At 42.1% G+C, this 15,201-nt stretch overlaps 1 protein-coding gene across 1 annotated transcript in view; it reads left to right on the forward strand.

Moving 5' to 3' along the window:
- The window catches only part of BICRAL (BICRA like chromatin remodeling complex associated protein), a 31,405-nt gene that overhangs the window by 6,828 nt on the left and 9,376 nt on the right, over window positions 1–15,201 (forward strand). The window contains exons 6-9 of the mRNA XM_007458222.1: window positions 10,879–10,984; window positions 11,827–11,927; window positions 12,980–13,041; window positions 14,531–14,676. Of these exons, the coding sequence (XP_007458284.1) occupies window positions 10,879–10,984; window positions 11,827–11,927; window positions 12,980–13,041; window positions 14,531–14,676 (415 nt within the window). The remainder of the gene's footprint in view (window positions 1–10,878; window positions 10,985–11,826; window positions 11,928–12,979; window positions 13,042–14,530; window positions 14,677–15,201) is intronic.

Below are 15,201 nucleotides of genomic sequence, written 5' to 3' on the forward strand. Positions count from 1 at the left end.
GAATGAGTATTGGTAGAATATAAATTTCATCCTAGGCTCCCAGTTTATTATCTTAAGATGTTCAACTTACTATTGATTGCCATTTTTCTTCTTAACTAAAATGTTTTATCCAGGATAGTGTTGTGGTTTAGAGTGGAGACTCATGCATTTGAATCTAAGCTTAATGACGTGGAGCAAGTCTTACCTTAACTAACCTCTCTAGAGGTTAAGTTTTTTCATCAATAAAGTGGACATAATAATACTACCATCCCATGGAATTACTGGGAGAATTAAATGAGATAATCTATATAAAGCACTTAGCATAGTCCCTGGCAAATGACAAATACTTAATAAGAGCCAATATTAAGACATATACTTGATGGAATGTATTATAGGCATTTAAAAGGAAAGCTTGTTTTGGATGGACTGGGTAGAGAGGTCACAGCTGTTTCTTGGGTGCCAACTGGAAAGGCTCAGGGACCCAGTGAGACTCAGCAGTGGGTAACTGGCCTGCACAGAGGGATGCATATAGAGGGAGGGATCCAGGGCAATGGATTTGACCAAGTACCTGAGCCTACTCTTACCAGAGCATTGTGCCGGTAAATGACTGTGGGCAATCTGTTAAGGATTATGTTTCTGAAAAGCATTTCAAAGGGTCATCAGCTTTGGTCCTTCACCCCGTCTGCCAATCTTTGAACTCCTCTGGCTTTTGGTTCTCACTCATTCTTAGCATGTTCTGTAGTTCCAGCTCCATACCCAATTCCCCACCAACCCCCTGCCGGTGGTCTACCCTCCTTACTCCTCCATTTTCCCTCCCTTTCTTCTCCACGTTTAGAAGAATTCAAAAACTTCTCTCTACCATGTATATCAATATTTTTAAGACTGTATACCTTTGACTTAGTAATTCCACTAAGAATCCTAAGGAAACAAAGATTATTTATGATCAAGGCTGTTCATTGTATTACTTTTGGTGTCAAAGGTGTGTGTGTGTCTTTGTGTTTTGAAGTAATGTCAGGCTTATAGAAAAGTTAAAGTTTCGAGACTAGTGTAAAGAATTCTCATATACCCTTCACCAAGATTCCCCAGATGTTAACTTTTTACCCCATTTGTTTTATCCTTCTCTCTCTCTTTCACACACACACACATACACACACGAACACACACACACACACACACACACACACACACACATAGTTTTGAGAGTAAATTGCAGGCATGATGCCTCTTGACCCCTACATACTTCAGACTTCAGTGTGTATCTCTTAAGAACAGGGACATACCCCTACATTACCACAGTACAGTCATCAAAACCAAGAAAAACAGCATTATTACAGTATTATCATCTAATCTACAGACCTTATTCTGATTTAGTCCATTTTCCCAATAATGTCCCTTACAGCAAGAGAGAGTAAATTATATTTTGTTTTGTTTTTATGGTCTAGGATCCAACCCGGGATCACTGCCTAATTCTGTTGTCATGTCTTTAAATCGGAAACAGGTTTTTTTTTCTTTCTTTCTTTTTTTTAAGTTTTGGCCACACCGCACGGCATGCAGGATCTTATTTCCCCAACTAGGGATCGAACCCACGCCCCCTGCAGTGGAAGCGTGGAGTCTTAACCACTGGACCGCCAGGGAAGTCCTGGAAACAGTTTCTTCATCTTGCTGTCTTTCATGACCTTGATTGATTGATTGATTGATTGGTTGATTTTTGGGTGTGTTGGGTCTTCGTTGCTGTGCGCAGGCTTTCTCTAGTTGTGGCAAGTGGGGGCTACTCTTCACTGCGGTGCGCAGGCTCCTCATTACAGTGGCTTCTCTTGCTGCGGAGCACGGGCTCTAGGCGCGTGGGCTTCAGTAGTTGGGGCACGTGGGCTCCAGTACTTGTGGCATGTGGGCTCAGTAGTTGTGGCTCTCAGGCTCTAGAGCACAGGCTCAGTAGTTGTGGTGCACGGGCTTAGTTGCTCCGCGGCATGTGGGATCTTCCTGGACCAGGGCTCGAACCCGTGACCCCTGCCTTGGCAGGCAGATTCTTAAGCACTGTACCACCAGGGAAGCCTGACCTTGATTTTTTTGAAGAGTCAAACCAATTGTTTTGTAGAGTGTCCCTCAATTTGGGTTTCTCTGTTGTTTCCTCATGATTAGATTCAGATTATACATTTTTGGTAGGATTGCCACAGAGGTGATGGATGTGTCCTCACGATGTGAACTTGTCGCATTCCTGGTGATGTTAACTTTGAACACTTGCTTAAGATGGTGTCTGTTTCATGTGGTGTCTGATGCATAGTTAATAAGTTTCTTCGGGGAGTTACACTGAGATTATGTAGATATCCAATTTCTTGTCAAACTTGAACACACTAGTTTAAGCTTTCATTGATAATTCCTGACTGAATCAGCTATTACTAAATCAGCTGTTACTGTGACAGTCACCAAATAGAGACTTTCTAATTCCATTGTTCATTCTACGTTAATTGTTGGCATTCTACTCTAAGGAAGAGTTTTTCTGTCTCCCCCTTTTACTTATGCCAGTATGGACACATAGATTCTTATTTTATTTAATGTGTTAAAAACTGTTACAATCATTTATTTTGATGCTCAAATTGCTTTGATGCCATTGGGCACCCCTCCAAATTGGCTGCTGGTCCTTCTGACATGTTTCCATCGTGCTTTGGGCACTTCCTTTAATTTCTGGCAAAACATGATGTTCCACGTTCGTCTTTCACTTTCCCTGCCCCTGCCCTGGAATCAACCACTTGAGGGACCTTGTTCCTTCTAGTGGAGAACAATATTTAGAAGCCAAGATCTGAGCACTACATATCCATTGCTGTTGAGGTTGTCTCAGCTGGGACTTATATGTATTTACACATACACAACATCTATAGCTATCTATCTATATTAAAAACCATGAGTTCATACTGATACTTTCAATTCTAATCCAGTACCACCAGGTTCATTATTCAAGTCTCCTTTTCCATATTTGTAGCTCTCTTTTCTAACAGTGAGAAAGCCTGCCCCACAATATATTTGCTTATTTGCCCAATCCTAGAAAACAAAGAAAATAGTTTTAGAATTGCTAATTCATAGCACTGTGAAAAACAAACCTACTTCAGACTTCAGTATTGGTTTACATTCTTTCTTTAACCTAAAGGTGTATAGTCAAAATACTGTGTTCAACACCTGAAAATACCACAACATTGTAAATCAACTATACTCCAATAAAAATTAAAAAAAAAAAATACTGTATTCAAAAGTTACTAGAGTTAGTACTTTTTTTTCCTCCCTTGGTATGGTTATGCTATTCTTTTGAACTATACTTTTGCTTGTTTCTGTTTGTGTTTCATTTTAGAATTCTTTTCCCACTACCCTTGTTGATTTTATCTATTTAATTTCTTTTGAATGAGTGAACCATTAGCATGGTCCCAAAAGTCAGGGCTATGCAGAAAGTGTGCCGGGCAGTCTCCCTCCTCCCTGGCCTTTCTCCCTGCTCCCAACCCTCCCTCCATCCTTTCCTGCCAGTTCTCATCCATCCCCTATTTTCAGCAATATCATTAGTTTCTCCTTTTTTTTTTTTTTTTTTTTTTTTTTTTTTTCTTTGCGGTACGTGGGCCTCTCACTGTTGTGGCCTCTCCCATTGCGGAGCAGAGGCTCCGGACGCACAGGCTCAGCGGCCATGGCTCACGGGCCCATCCGCTCCGCGGCATGTGGGATCTTCCCGGACTGGGGCACGAACCCGTGTCCCCTGCATCGGCAGGTGGACTGTCAACCACTGTGCCACCAGGGAAGCCCGAGTTTCTCCTTTATTTATCCTCTGGTTTTTTTCACACAGATAAGCAGATACATATATATTTTCTTATTTCCCCTCCTTTCTTACTCAAATATAGCATACTATAGATAGATATTCTTCTATACTTTGGGTGCAAAAAAGCTTTCTAAACCCAATATAATAATTTTCCAATAGTAGGAGGATTATTGGATATAACGAAGTATTATGTAGCCATTTTAAATGTTTTTGAAAAATAATTAAAGATTTGGGGGAAGGCTTACAAAGTCATTTTAAGTGTACATTTAAATGTGAAATATTTAAAATGCACATTTAACTGTAAAATATTTAATAAGCAGTTTGTTTTCTCTAAAGACAATATGGTGAACTAGAAAATAGAAAACCCTCTTGCTTACAAAACATCCAGAAACTTGATTAGGAGGAAATGTTCTGCTCCCTTAACAGCAGTTCTCTGGGTGGTGGAATTACAGATACTCTTGTTTTCTTCTAGTTTTAAAAACGTACCCTATGTAGAGGAGGTGATACCTGGACAGCATTTATCAACATATTGATGCATTTTTCAAAAATAACGAAAACATGCCATTGGTAATCATTAGAAACAGTTCCAAAATAGTTCAGAATGAAAAGTAAGTCTTCCTCTTCCAGAGGCCACCACTGTTTCTAGGTTCTTTCTCTTCCCCCAGATATGTCCTCTGCATATACAGCACAAATGTCACATATATACTTATCTCTGCAACACACCATACCTGTTTTTACTTAATTATAGAACTTGAGGATTACTTTATATCTATATCTATTGATCTGCTTTATGTTTATTATAATCAATTATACATAATCAGCCACAGCATGGTCATTTCCTTTCTTTTTCTTTTTTTTTTTTTTCAATGGGGGGAAAAAAAAAATCTGTCTTTCTGACTCCCCGAAGTTTCAACTGTCCAAAGGTAACAAGAAGCCTATACTGGCAGCTCCAAAGTAATTTTTGTGACTTTTAATGCCAAAGAGTATTGGGAACTAGATCAGTTGCATCATGTCCTGTGTGTTCTGCTGCAGGTTTTCCAGAACAATTAAAGCATCAGGTGTTTTGGAGTAAGGAAGACACAGCCTCGGAGGCAACACAAGTTGGAAAAATAGTGCTGAGGTGTCATCTAACATTTAAACTCCTAGGACATCCAGAGACATTTACAGTGACTCTTTTTACAATTTCTGTATAAATTACTTTATAGAACATTGTAATGAACAAAAATACCATTATCAGGGGCCTACAGTGTTTATCTATTTGGAGAAATTTAATATGTCAAGTTTTGATACTATAAAGCATTAATATTAGAGAACAATGAGTTTTTAAATATAAACTTTATTTTTGGTATAGATAATACACTTCTTTGGTTCAGAATTCAAAAGGTACAGAAAGGTGTATACTACAGTGAAAAATTTCCTTCCTCCTGTTCCCCAGGCACGCAGTTGCCTGCAGGCAACCAATGTAACCAGCTTCTTGAAGGGCGAACTTAAGTCCCCACCCCACATTTTCCATTATGAAAACTTTCAGAACCACAGAAAAGTTGGAAGAGTACCGTGAACCTATTCACCTAGATTCACCAGTTGTTTATGTTTTGCAACATTTGCTCTGTGTGTGTCTCTGTGTGTCTCTCTCTAAACACACACACACACACACACACACACACACACACACACACACACACACACACATTTTCTCTGACCCTTTTGAAAGTAAGTTGCAAATGGTATGACCCTTGACCCCCAAATTCTTCAGCAGGTGTCTCCCAAGAGCAAAGACCTTCTTCAACACAATCTCAGTATTACTATCACCCCCAAGAAACTTAACATTAACATAATAACATTATATCAGATTTCTTCCAGTTGACCCAGTAATGTCCTTTATGACAATGCCTCACTCTAGAAAGCAGAGAGCACTGATTTCACTTATTGTCACATCTCTTTAGGCTACAGCAGCCTGGATCAGTTGTCTGGTAGGGTGGCCCTCAGTGTGTCATCTGATTGTTTCCTCATGATTAGATTCTGGCTAAATGGTTGGCACATAATGTTGATTTTTCCCATTATGGGTGATTCCGATGTGATCACTTGGTTACGGTGGCCCCCTGCCAGGTTTCTCCTCAAGGTATTTCAAAAGTATCGTGTTCCCATATAAGGAAGAAATGATCTCTAGGATGGTGCTTTGGGACCATGTGACTCTCCTGTTTCCCGGCCTCTCACCCAGTGATTTGACTCCATTGGTATATATTGCATTAGTGGTTGCAAAATGATTTTCTAGTTATATTATCCTATCTACTGTTATTGACTGGGATTCTTCCATAAAAAGGAGCTTTTTCTTCTCACAGTGTGTGTGTGTTTAACACTATGAAATCATAGTTGTTTTTTTGCATTAATTTAAAAACTTTATTACAGGGAATTTTAAACACGATCAAAGACAAGTTAGTATAATGAGCCGCCATGCTCAATCAGCTCCAGTGCCTATCAGCTCATGGCTATTCCTGTTTCATCCATACCCCACTCAGTCTCCCCTGCCCAGTATTACTCTGAAGCTAAACCAGACATATAAGTTCATCTGTAGTTTTTTAGTGTATGTCTCCAAAAGGCCATGTATTCTCTTTAAAGTTAACGTTGCAATTTATTGCTCTCATTATTCTTCTTGATGCTTACATTGTCCAAGTTTGGTCAGTGGAGGCCTGCTTAAGCTGACTTCTACACTTCTGACACATCCCCACCTCCTCTGAGCACTTTGAAGCACAAGATATTGTTAGGCATGTCTTGTGATTACCTTGCCACAGACCTAGAATCAGCCATGTCTCTAAGGAGCCCTGTGAATTTAAATCTCTTAATGCAGAGAGTCATTTACAGGATTTAAACTTTCTTTTAAATGGATTAATATTTCAAAAGTTAGTGACAAAGAAGGCAGTTTGCAAGAGTTTAGCCTATCAAACAAAAGTAAACAAATTATTTTAAGTCCAAATCTCTTTAGATCACTAAAAGTTTTAGTAGATTTTAAATTCCTTGAGAGCAGCACCTATTGGTGCTTTGCAGCGCTTTGCCGTGTGAGATTTCCAAAGCGATTACCACTGAAGTCTCCAGCCTGCCCTGCCCTTCCCTAATTCCTTTCCCCATCCAGCTCAGCCTGCCTACCTTACTGTGGAGGCACTGTATTTTCAGACACCCAGACTTCATAATCTAGATGTTCTTGTTTTTTCCTCCTCCTCTGTACCTTTAATAAGTTACAAATCCTACAAATTCTTCTTTGAATGTCTTATATCCATTCTTCCCAATAATAATGAAAATAATGATCATATTATTAACAACTGGTACGTGCAGGGGCTATCTGTATTTTTTCTAATCCTTACTTTGGGGCTACAAGTAGCATTACTGTTCCCATTTCACAGTCAAGGAGATGGAGGTTCAGAGCATGGGCAAATTGCTGTGAAGGCAGACTCCACCAGCTAGCTGTCTCTACCACACTGCTTTTTCCCATTTCTCTCTTTTCGACATCTATACCCTGAGCTAGACTTTAAGAGGGACGGCAGTATAATGGGGAAAACAAGAGTTGGAATAGGAGTCAGAGCTCACTTGCAGGTCCTCCTCTGCCAGTGACTGGTTTTGTGATCTAAGTTCCTATCTTACATTCTGAGCCCTAGTTTTCTCCTGAAAATGAGGGACCCTAGCAATGCAATAGAATCATCTGGGGAGCTTTGTAAAAATATGGATGCTTGGGGCTCACCTTCATAAATTCTGATTTAAATGGTCTAGGTTAAAGGTTCTAGGCAGCAGCATTTTTTCAAAAGCTCCCCAAGTGATTCTGAAGTGCAAACGAGGAAGAATGGACCGCTGGGTAGATGTTTTCCAAGGCCCATTTGTACTGTAATTAGACAGCTGTAACAATTGTCTGGGTGATTAATCTGCCTTCAGACTCTCCCTAAAGTCTGGCTTCCACCACATTTATCTTCCTAAACCTTCCTGAACCAAATCATCTGGGAGCTTCCCATTGCACAGGAGGAAGTACCAACCCCCAGCCTGGCCGCTAAGGTTCTCAAGCTGAACTGCTCCAGGTCAGCCAGGCAGGACCCCTCATGGCTCCCTGAACAGGCCAGACTCATCGTGAGCCTCAAGCCTTTGCTGATGGGCATTCACTGAATGTCCTTCCCTATCTGGCCTAGATGCTTCTCCTCCCTCGGGGCACCCAAAGCCCCTAAAAGAATGAAGCCTTTTTCGGACCCTCCACTGATCTCCCCTCTGCACTTTTTATTTATACTGCCCACCAGGTACAATATTTCCTTCACTGATTCGTTCGTTCAACAGTGTATCAGTAGCTGCCGGGGCCAGCCCTGGGCCAAGTCCCAGGGATGCAACAGTCTTTTGCAGAGCAGGAGGCAGCAGATAAGCCGACAGCCACAAGACAGTATTCTAAGTGCTCTGGTGGAAGCAGCCCAGGGCGCCAGGCTCCGAAAAGGATCCTCTCACCAAGATGGGATGGTTTGAGCAGGTTTTCACGAAATAGTGGTTTCTGACCGAGCCCTACTCTGGGAGAAGGAAGTTATCCAGCAAGAGAGGGTCTGAGTAAAGAATGTTCAGCCAGTGGAATCAGCAAGTGCAAAGCCTTGCGGAGAGAAGAGAACGTGGCTCTGCAGGAGAAGGAAAACAAGTTCAAGTGAGATGTGAAGATTTAGGTGGGAAGGGTAAGCGAGCCCTAAACGCTACAGGACCCTGATGCCGGGCTCAGGAGCCAGTGTCGTAACGTAAACATGAAATAGTGCAGACCCACTTGAGCCTAGTGGCAGAAGAAATGGAGAGGAGTGAATGGATTTGAGGCAGGTTAGATAGAACTTCTGATTGATTGGCTATAGTGGAGGAATAAGGGTGACACAGAAGTTTCTGGCAGTGACACCCAGGTTCACCGAAATAGAGAACATGGGAAGAAATCATGATTTGAAGGGAAGTTCTGAGTTCAATTTAGGTTGTTTGTCAAGGTTGAGGTACCTCTGGGACAACCAAGTCGTATGGGCAACAGCTACATGTGCTGAAGCAGAGAGTGAATTGTGAGCTGAAGTGGGATTGACCAGCATATATATCGTGATGGAAGCAGTGGGAGTGGATGAAACGGATCAGGAAGAGTGTGTCAGTAGAGGAGGAGCACTTGTGTGCTCTTAAGCAATTAGGATGACACTCTTCTGTTTCATGTGAACTAGGCATATTGAAAGAAATTCCAAAAATGTTGTGTCCCGGCAACACTGCTATGAGGATTTTGGTCATTTGAACATATTCATTCCGGTTCATCTATTCATCTGTTGATCTCGTTATTTCAGAGCCCCATCAAGAATATAGCCTTGCCCTGTTAGACCACGTTTTTCCAACTTTTACCTGTTTGTTTTTTTATTCAAGGTGGCCCTTGGTTTTATTTTTATTTATTTACTTTTTGGCTGCACCGAGTGGCTTGTGGGATCTCAGTTCCCCGACCAAGGATTGAACCCGGGCCATGGCAGTGAAAGCCCGGAACGCTATCCACTAGGTCAAGGTGGCCCTTAGTGTTCGTCCCTTGGAAATATTTGTGAGGAAGGCCTGTGCTCACTGTTCACCCCAGGCCTCCTCACAACATGGGTGTCCTTCTTGTGAAGAGCTTCCCTACAGTAGGAAAGTGTGGAGTTATGTTCTAGGGCAAATGCTGTGAAGACCGGGAGATTTTCCCCCATGGTGTTCTCACTAAGAGATGCAGGTCCGACCTTCCCTGCTAATGGAAGGATGAGCAAAGTGACTGTTTCCAACTTTGTGGTGACCTGCTCCAGTCTTTCTTGGTTGATGTCAAATCCATCTCCATTTCTGTATTAGAAAAAAGGACCAAATAGATAATTCATTGTTTAGAATAATTCATTGTTTAGAACAGAAATATTAACATGAGTTTAGTTGGCTAACGGCCAGGTATTGCCAAGGTCTGTGTGAGCGGCCACATGTTGGTGGGAACATTTTGCTTAGGCCGAGGTCACAGGTCATCACCCATGGAGATGGTTAAACTAAACTCTAAATCATCTGCTGGTATATACAAAATATAAAACTGAAGGAAGGGCTTCCCTGGTGGCGCAGTGGTTGAGAGTCCGCCTGCCGATGCAGGGGATACGGGTTCGTGCCCCGGTCTGGGAAGAGCCCACATGCCGTGGAGCGGCTGGGCCCGTGAGCCATGGCCGCTGAGCCTGCTCGTCCGGAGCCTGTGCTCCACAATGGGAGAGGCCACAACAGTGAGAGGCCCACATACCAAAAAAAAAAAAAAAAAAAAAAAAAACTGAAGGAAAAACTGAAAACTTACTGCACTGTGAAATAGTAATGACATAAAGGATTAAAATTTGGGATTAGTTTAGAAACCCTTTATCATCTTACTTTAAATGCATTATAGAGCTAAAAGGAATTTGTTAGTCCTTAAACATCATCCAGTTCATCTTCCTTATTAATAGAAAAGAAGCACACAACAGTTTAAACATTAGATTAATTTTTCTAATAATATTTTGCTCAGACTAATATTCAGTTGAATTTACATTTCCCAATTACATGGCACCTGAGGTTATCAGGACATGAACTAGAGACATCCCAGACGGCAGAGGTGAGATTTCCTTTAGATCATCCACACAGTGGACAGCGAATGTTGACAGTAGATTTGGGGTTGGTGCTTGGGCCCTGACCGGGTGCTCAGCATCCCTGCAGACCCCACATAGGAACTGGTACTCAGGGTCATAATCCTTGCAGGCGTGATATTGCATTACTGAGGTTAGAAACGGTTGGGGGTAGAGACTTGTTTCAGGCTCAGCTTTGCATCTGAGCACCATGAACACAGGAGTTCCAGGAGTGAGAAAGCAGCAGCTATCAATCAGCTCAGCTGGGATCAGTCATCCCTCCTGCATGGCGTCAAGAAAATTCAGCAGGCTTGTAGACTTTAAAGGGTACTCTTTGCAGTTCTCCCAATGTGATAGGAGAATAATGTTTTTAAACTTTTGTAAGCTAAACCGAAGGTGATGGCGGGAGACTCATTAACAGACTTGGTTGGCACTTTAAGTGATCTATTATAGCTTTTATCATGAAATTAATTTTTCCATCTTGGCAATGTTTTTTCACAGGCTCAAAAAAAAAGTTTGAATCAGACTTCCCCCATTTCTGCTTCCAAGACTGCAGATGGCCTGAGACAAGCACCCATCCCAGGCCTCTTGAGCACAGCACTGCCAGGTCAGGAGCCCCTGTTGTGAGCTCTCCTTAGTCTGTCCCAGTCCTCCCAGCACCAGGGGACACTCTTCACGCATCCCTCATCCTGCATCTCTTCCCCTCAGCCTCACCTCCGCTCTGATCCTTCCTTCTTTCCGTATCCTTTCCACCCAAATAATGTACCGTGTTGCATCTGTAGTATCTTATATACTAATGAGGAAAAGAAAAGCACTTCTATTTAAATTACAACACATTAAATTATGTGAAAAAAATGTGCTGCTTAGAAACAATGAAACCTAGTATTACATGGCACGTGCGACTTTGTGACTCTCCTGTATTTGTATATTTAGAATCTCCCCCCCCACTCCCCCACCCCAGTCAAAAACAAAAAATATCATGGGCCATGTCTTCCATTTCTTCTAAAGCTTTGAACACCCGCACTGCTCAATAAGTACTAGAAAAGATGATAGCATGAACACTCCTAACCAGTCCCCTATTTGGGCCTCCCTTTCTTAAGTTGTGAGTATTTGGGGGTTCTGTAATACTCACAGATCACTGCTTTGAGGCCTATTCCTTAGACCTTAGATAATTTGAAACTGTAGCATTGACAGCTTTTATTTATTACCATTTGTTTATGTGTTTGTTTCTATTTATTACCTAAATAAGCTTTAATAATCCTTACCTCTGTCTTTAGAGCTTTGGTAGATAAATGTACTTCCTGCTCTCCCTCCTCACAGCCAGCACCCATGATAAACAAATCCCTTTCAGAATGTTCAGTAATCTGTGTACATCGGACTCTAGGGGTTACACAATGGGCCTGATTTACTGTTTCTGTTGAACGTTGTCTCATGTGTTCATTCTAATAGGACAGGATTCTGGAAGCAAAGTTATACCGGTGTCCTTAGGAACCACACAGCCACAGCAGGAAAAAGTCGTTGGATCATCTCCTGGCCAGCCAGTTGTGCAGGTAGAAAACGGTTTGCATAGCTTCTTCTCAATGTTCAGCATGATTGACAGAAGATGTGGTCACATCACCTCCTATTTGCTAGTGGCTGTCTGGCATCATCTGCACAGTCAGCCTTGTCACCCTGTGTGCCCACAAAAGTGCTCACTGAAGACCTTCCCCGAGAGCCATGCCTTGTAATGTTAATGTTTATAGGATGAATGTGTCTGTTCTATTTCTCACATGTTTACAGTTCTTTCATTTCCTCATGAATTAATAGTATACCAGCAGCCAACACATCGTAGGCACTCAAAAAATGTAGTTTACTGTTGAATGATATCAAAAGTGAATCTGTTCCTCTTAGTTATACTAGAGATTTTTTTTTTTCCTGCAGGAGTGTATGAAGCAGTCAGTCCCTATGGTCTTTTAACCCATACTTGTCTGAAAAAGAAGAAAAAAAAATTTGTTTTCAGTTTTCTAAGCCCTTAGTCTCTTCTCCATCAAACTTATAATAGCTTAATGAAATCTGTGGTAGTCTGGGCCTGCCTGGAATACTCAGTGAAGGATCTGATTCAGTTCTCTGGTACTGATGTAAGGTGTATTTGTTCCTTACCGTGATCCAAGAAATGCCCTGCTAGGTCACACACCTGGACTGTATGTGACAGGAGCTCAGACGTGTTTGCTCCCTTATTTACCACTGAGAGGATGAATTAAGGACCGTCTACTGAATTTTCAGATGTTTATGGAGTTGTTACTTAAAATATATTTCTTCAAAAATATAATGAAGCTTTGTAGAGGGAGTTGGGAATTCAGGCTTTAGAGTACAGCTAAGTCCTTCCAAGGAACTGATAGTACAGCTTTCTATAATCTTGACACAGTGCAGCTTCGCTACATGGGTCTATGGATTTCTTTGTTTCATTTTTCAACGCTGGCAAATTACAGCAAATGCTACATGCTTAGAGTCTGCTCTTGATAAGGATTTGAAAATATTGGAAACATAGTGACCTTCATGTATAACTGTATTTTGCTTATTTTTTCTACAAAAGAGAATAATAAGAGGTGTGTTTTGTCTTTAGGTGGATAGTCATTCGGGAGGACAAAAGAGGCCTGCTGCAAAACAGCTAACTAAAGGAGCTTTGTGAGTTACCTTCGGAAATGACCCATTTTGAACATTTTTCTAGGTTCCTAACCTTCAACAAATGTACAACAACAGTCAGGTTATGATACTACATATTTTTTAAAGTATACTTTGGAATATATATATATATACATATCTATATCTATATATATCTCAAATGTAGTTTGAGCCTACTGTTCACCCTTTTGTTCTTAAGGAGAATAGTTCTTTGTCTTTTTAGCAACCACATACCCTTTGATTGGCCTGAGGGTCTCTGAGGAGAAGCAAGGTTTAATAAAGTCCTATGTCCAACCAAGCCACGCAGTTGGTACTCACACTGCTGAAGTGAACTGCCTTTCTTTCAGTCCTTATAGTGAGTTCCTTCTTGCCACAGGATCAGCTGACAAGACTGTTGCCTTGTGGGATCTGAGAAATCTGAAACTTAAGTTGCATTCCTTTGAATCACATAAGGATGAAATATTCCAGGTTCAGTGGTTGCCTCACAATGAGACTATTTTGGCTTCCAGTGGTACTGATCACAGACTGAATGTCTGGGATTTAAGTAAAATTGGAGAGGAACAATCCCTGGAAGATGCAGAAGATGGGCCAGCAGAGTTGTTGTTTATTCATGGTGGTCACACTGCCAAGATATCTGATTTCTCCTGAAATCCCAATGAACCTTGGATGATTTGTTCTGTATCAGAAGACAATATCATGCAAGCTTGTCAAATGGCAGAGAACATTTACGATGATGAAGACCCTGAAGGGAGTGTGGATCCAGAAGGACAGGGATCCTAGAGGATGTCTGCACTTCTCGTGATTTTAGACTCCCCTTTTCTTCCTCTCAACGCTGAGATTGATTTAACACTGGTTTTGAGACACAGACTTTGTTTGGTTATCCGTCTATAATAAGTTCTATCAATGATGTTTATTAGTCCAAAAAATAAAAAAAAATAAACTACTATGTTCAGAACAGAAATATTACCATAAGCTTAGCTGGCCAATGGTCAGGCATTGCCAAGGTCTGTGTGAGCGCCCACACTTGAATGGCTGGGGGGAACACCATGCTTTTGAGGCCAGGGTCATAGTTTGAGTCCCCTGTGTTGGTGGTTAGACTAAACTCTAAACCCACCATGACGTATGAAGTATAAAACTGAGGGGAGGGCTTCCCTGGTGGAGCAGTGGTTGAGAGTCCTCCTGCCGATGCAGGGGACACGGGTTCGTGCCCTGGTCCGGGTAGATCCCACATGCCGCGGAGCGGCTGGGCCCGAGAGCCATGGCCGCTGAGCCTGCGCGTCCGGAGCCTGTACTCCGCAACGAGAGAGGTCACAACGGTGAGAGGCCCGCGTACCGCAAAAAAAAAAACAAAAAATGCTGAGGGGAAAAAAGACCTGCTATACTATGGATAATAACATTCCTGTGTCTCTCATTGTCTTTGCATGCAAATAACCATGATGATTAGATTTCTTAACATGACTCAACACTGCCATTGGTAATTTCTCTTTAACAGCATTCTCCAGCAGTTACAGAGGGACCAAACCCACACAGTGACACCTGATAAAAGTCAGTTCCGATCACTCAGTGACGCAGTGCAAAGGCTGCTCTCCTACCATGTGTGCCAGGGCTCCATGCCCACGGAGGAAGACCTGAAGAAAGGTAAGCAGGCTGGATCCCCAGAGTGCCACCTTGACACCAGACACCCTCCTAGGGACGCCCTCCTGGGGACTCACCCCACAGGAGAACCAGAGCCTCGTCACCCCCAGATGGTAGCCAGGTTACTGTTTTTCATTGCAGACCTACCTTCTTCCCAATTTACTTGATTTCCCAGTCCATGTTTAGGGTTATGACTTATTTTTCTCAACATTCTTTGGAGGGATACCCAAATGTCCGAATATTTTATGGACACATTTGAGGGCAGTGAATCCAGAGCACTGTTTGGACTCTGGCTGCAGACAGGATGGCCCTGGACGAGGTGCTCTGCACGGTGATTCAAGCACAGAACTTGAGTTTAGATAGAATGCATACATACCCTGAGCTGCTACTATCACTTTTATGAATTAGATAGATCCTGTAGCTCCCAAAAAGCATTCTTTGAGGTTCCAAAGTGAGTCCAGAGCAGGGTCTCTGAGGGGAGTGCAGCAGTCAATCCACTGTGAGCTTCCCTGGGAGGACCAGGGAAGA

The sequence above is a fragment of the Lipotes vexillifer genome, unplaced genomic scaffold (assembly GCF_000442215.2).
Source record: "Lipotes vexillifer unplaced genomic scaffold, Lipotes_vexillifer_v1.1 scaffold4, whole genome shotgun sequence".
Taxonomy (NCBI): Eukaryota; Metazoa; Chordata; class Mammalia; order Artiodactyla; family Lipotidae; genus Lipotes; species Lipotes vexillifer.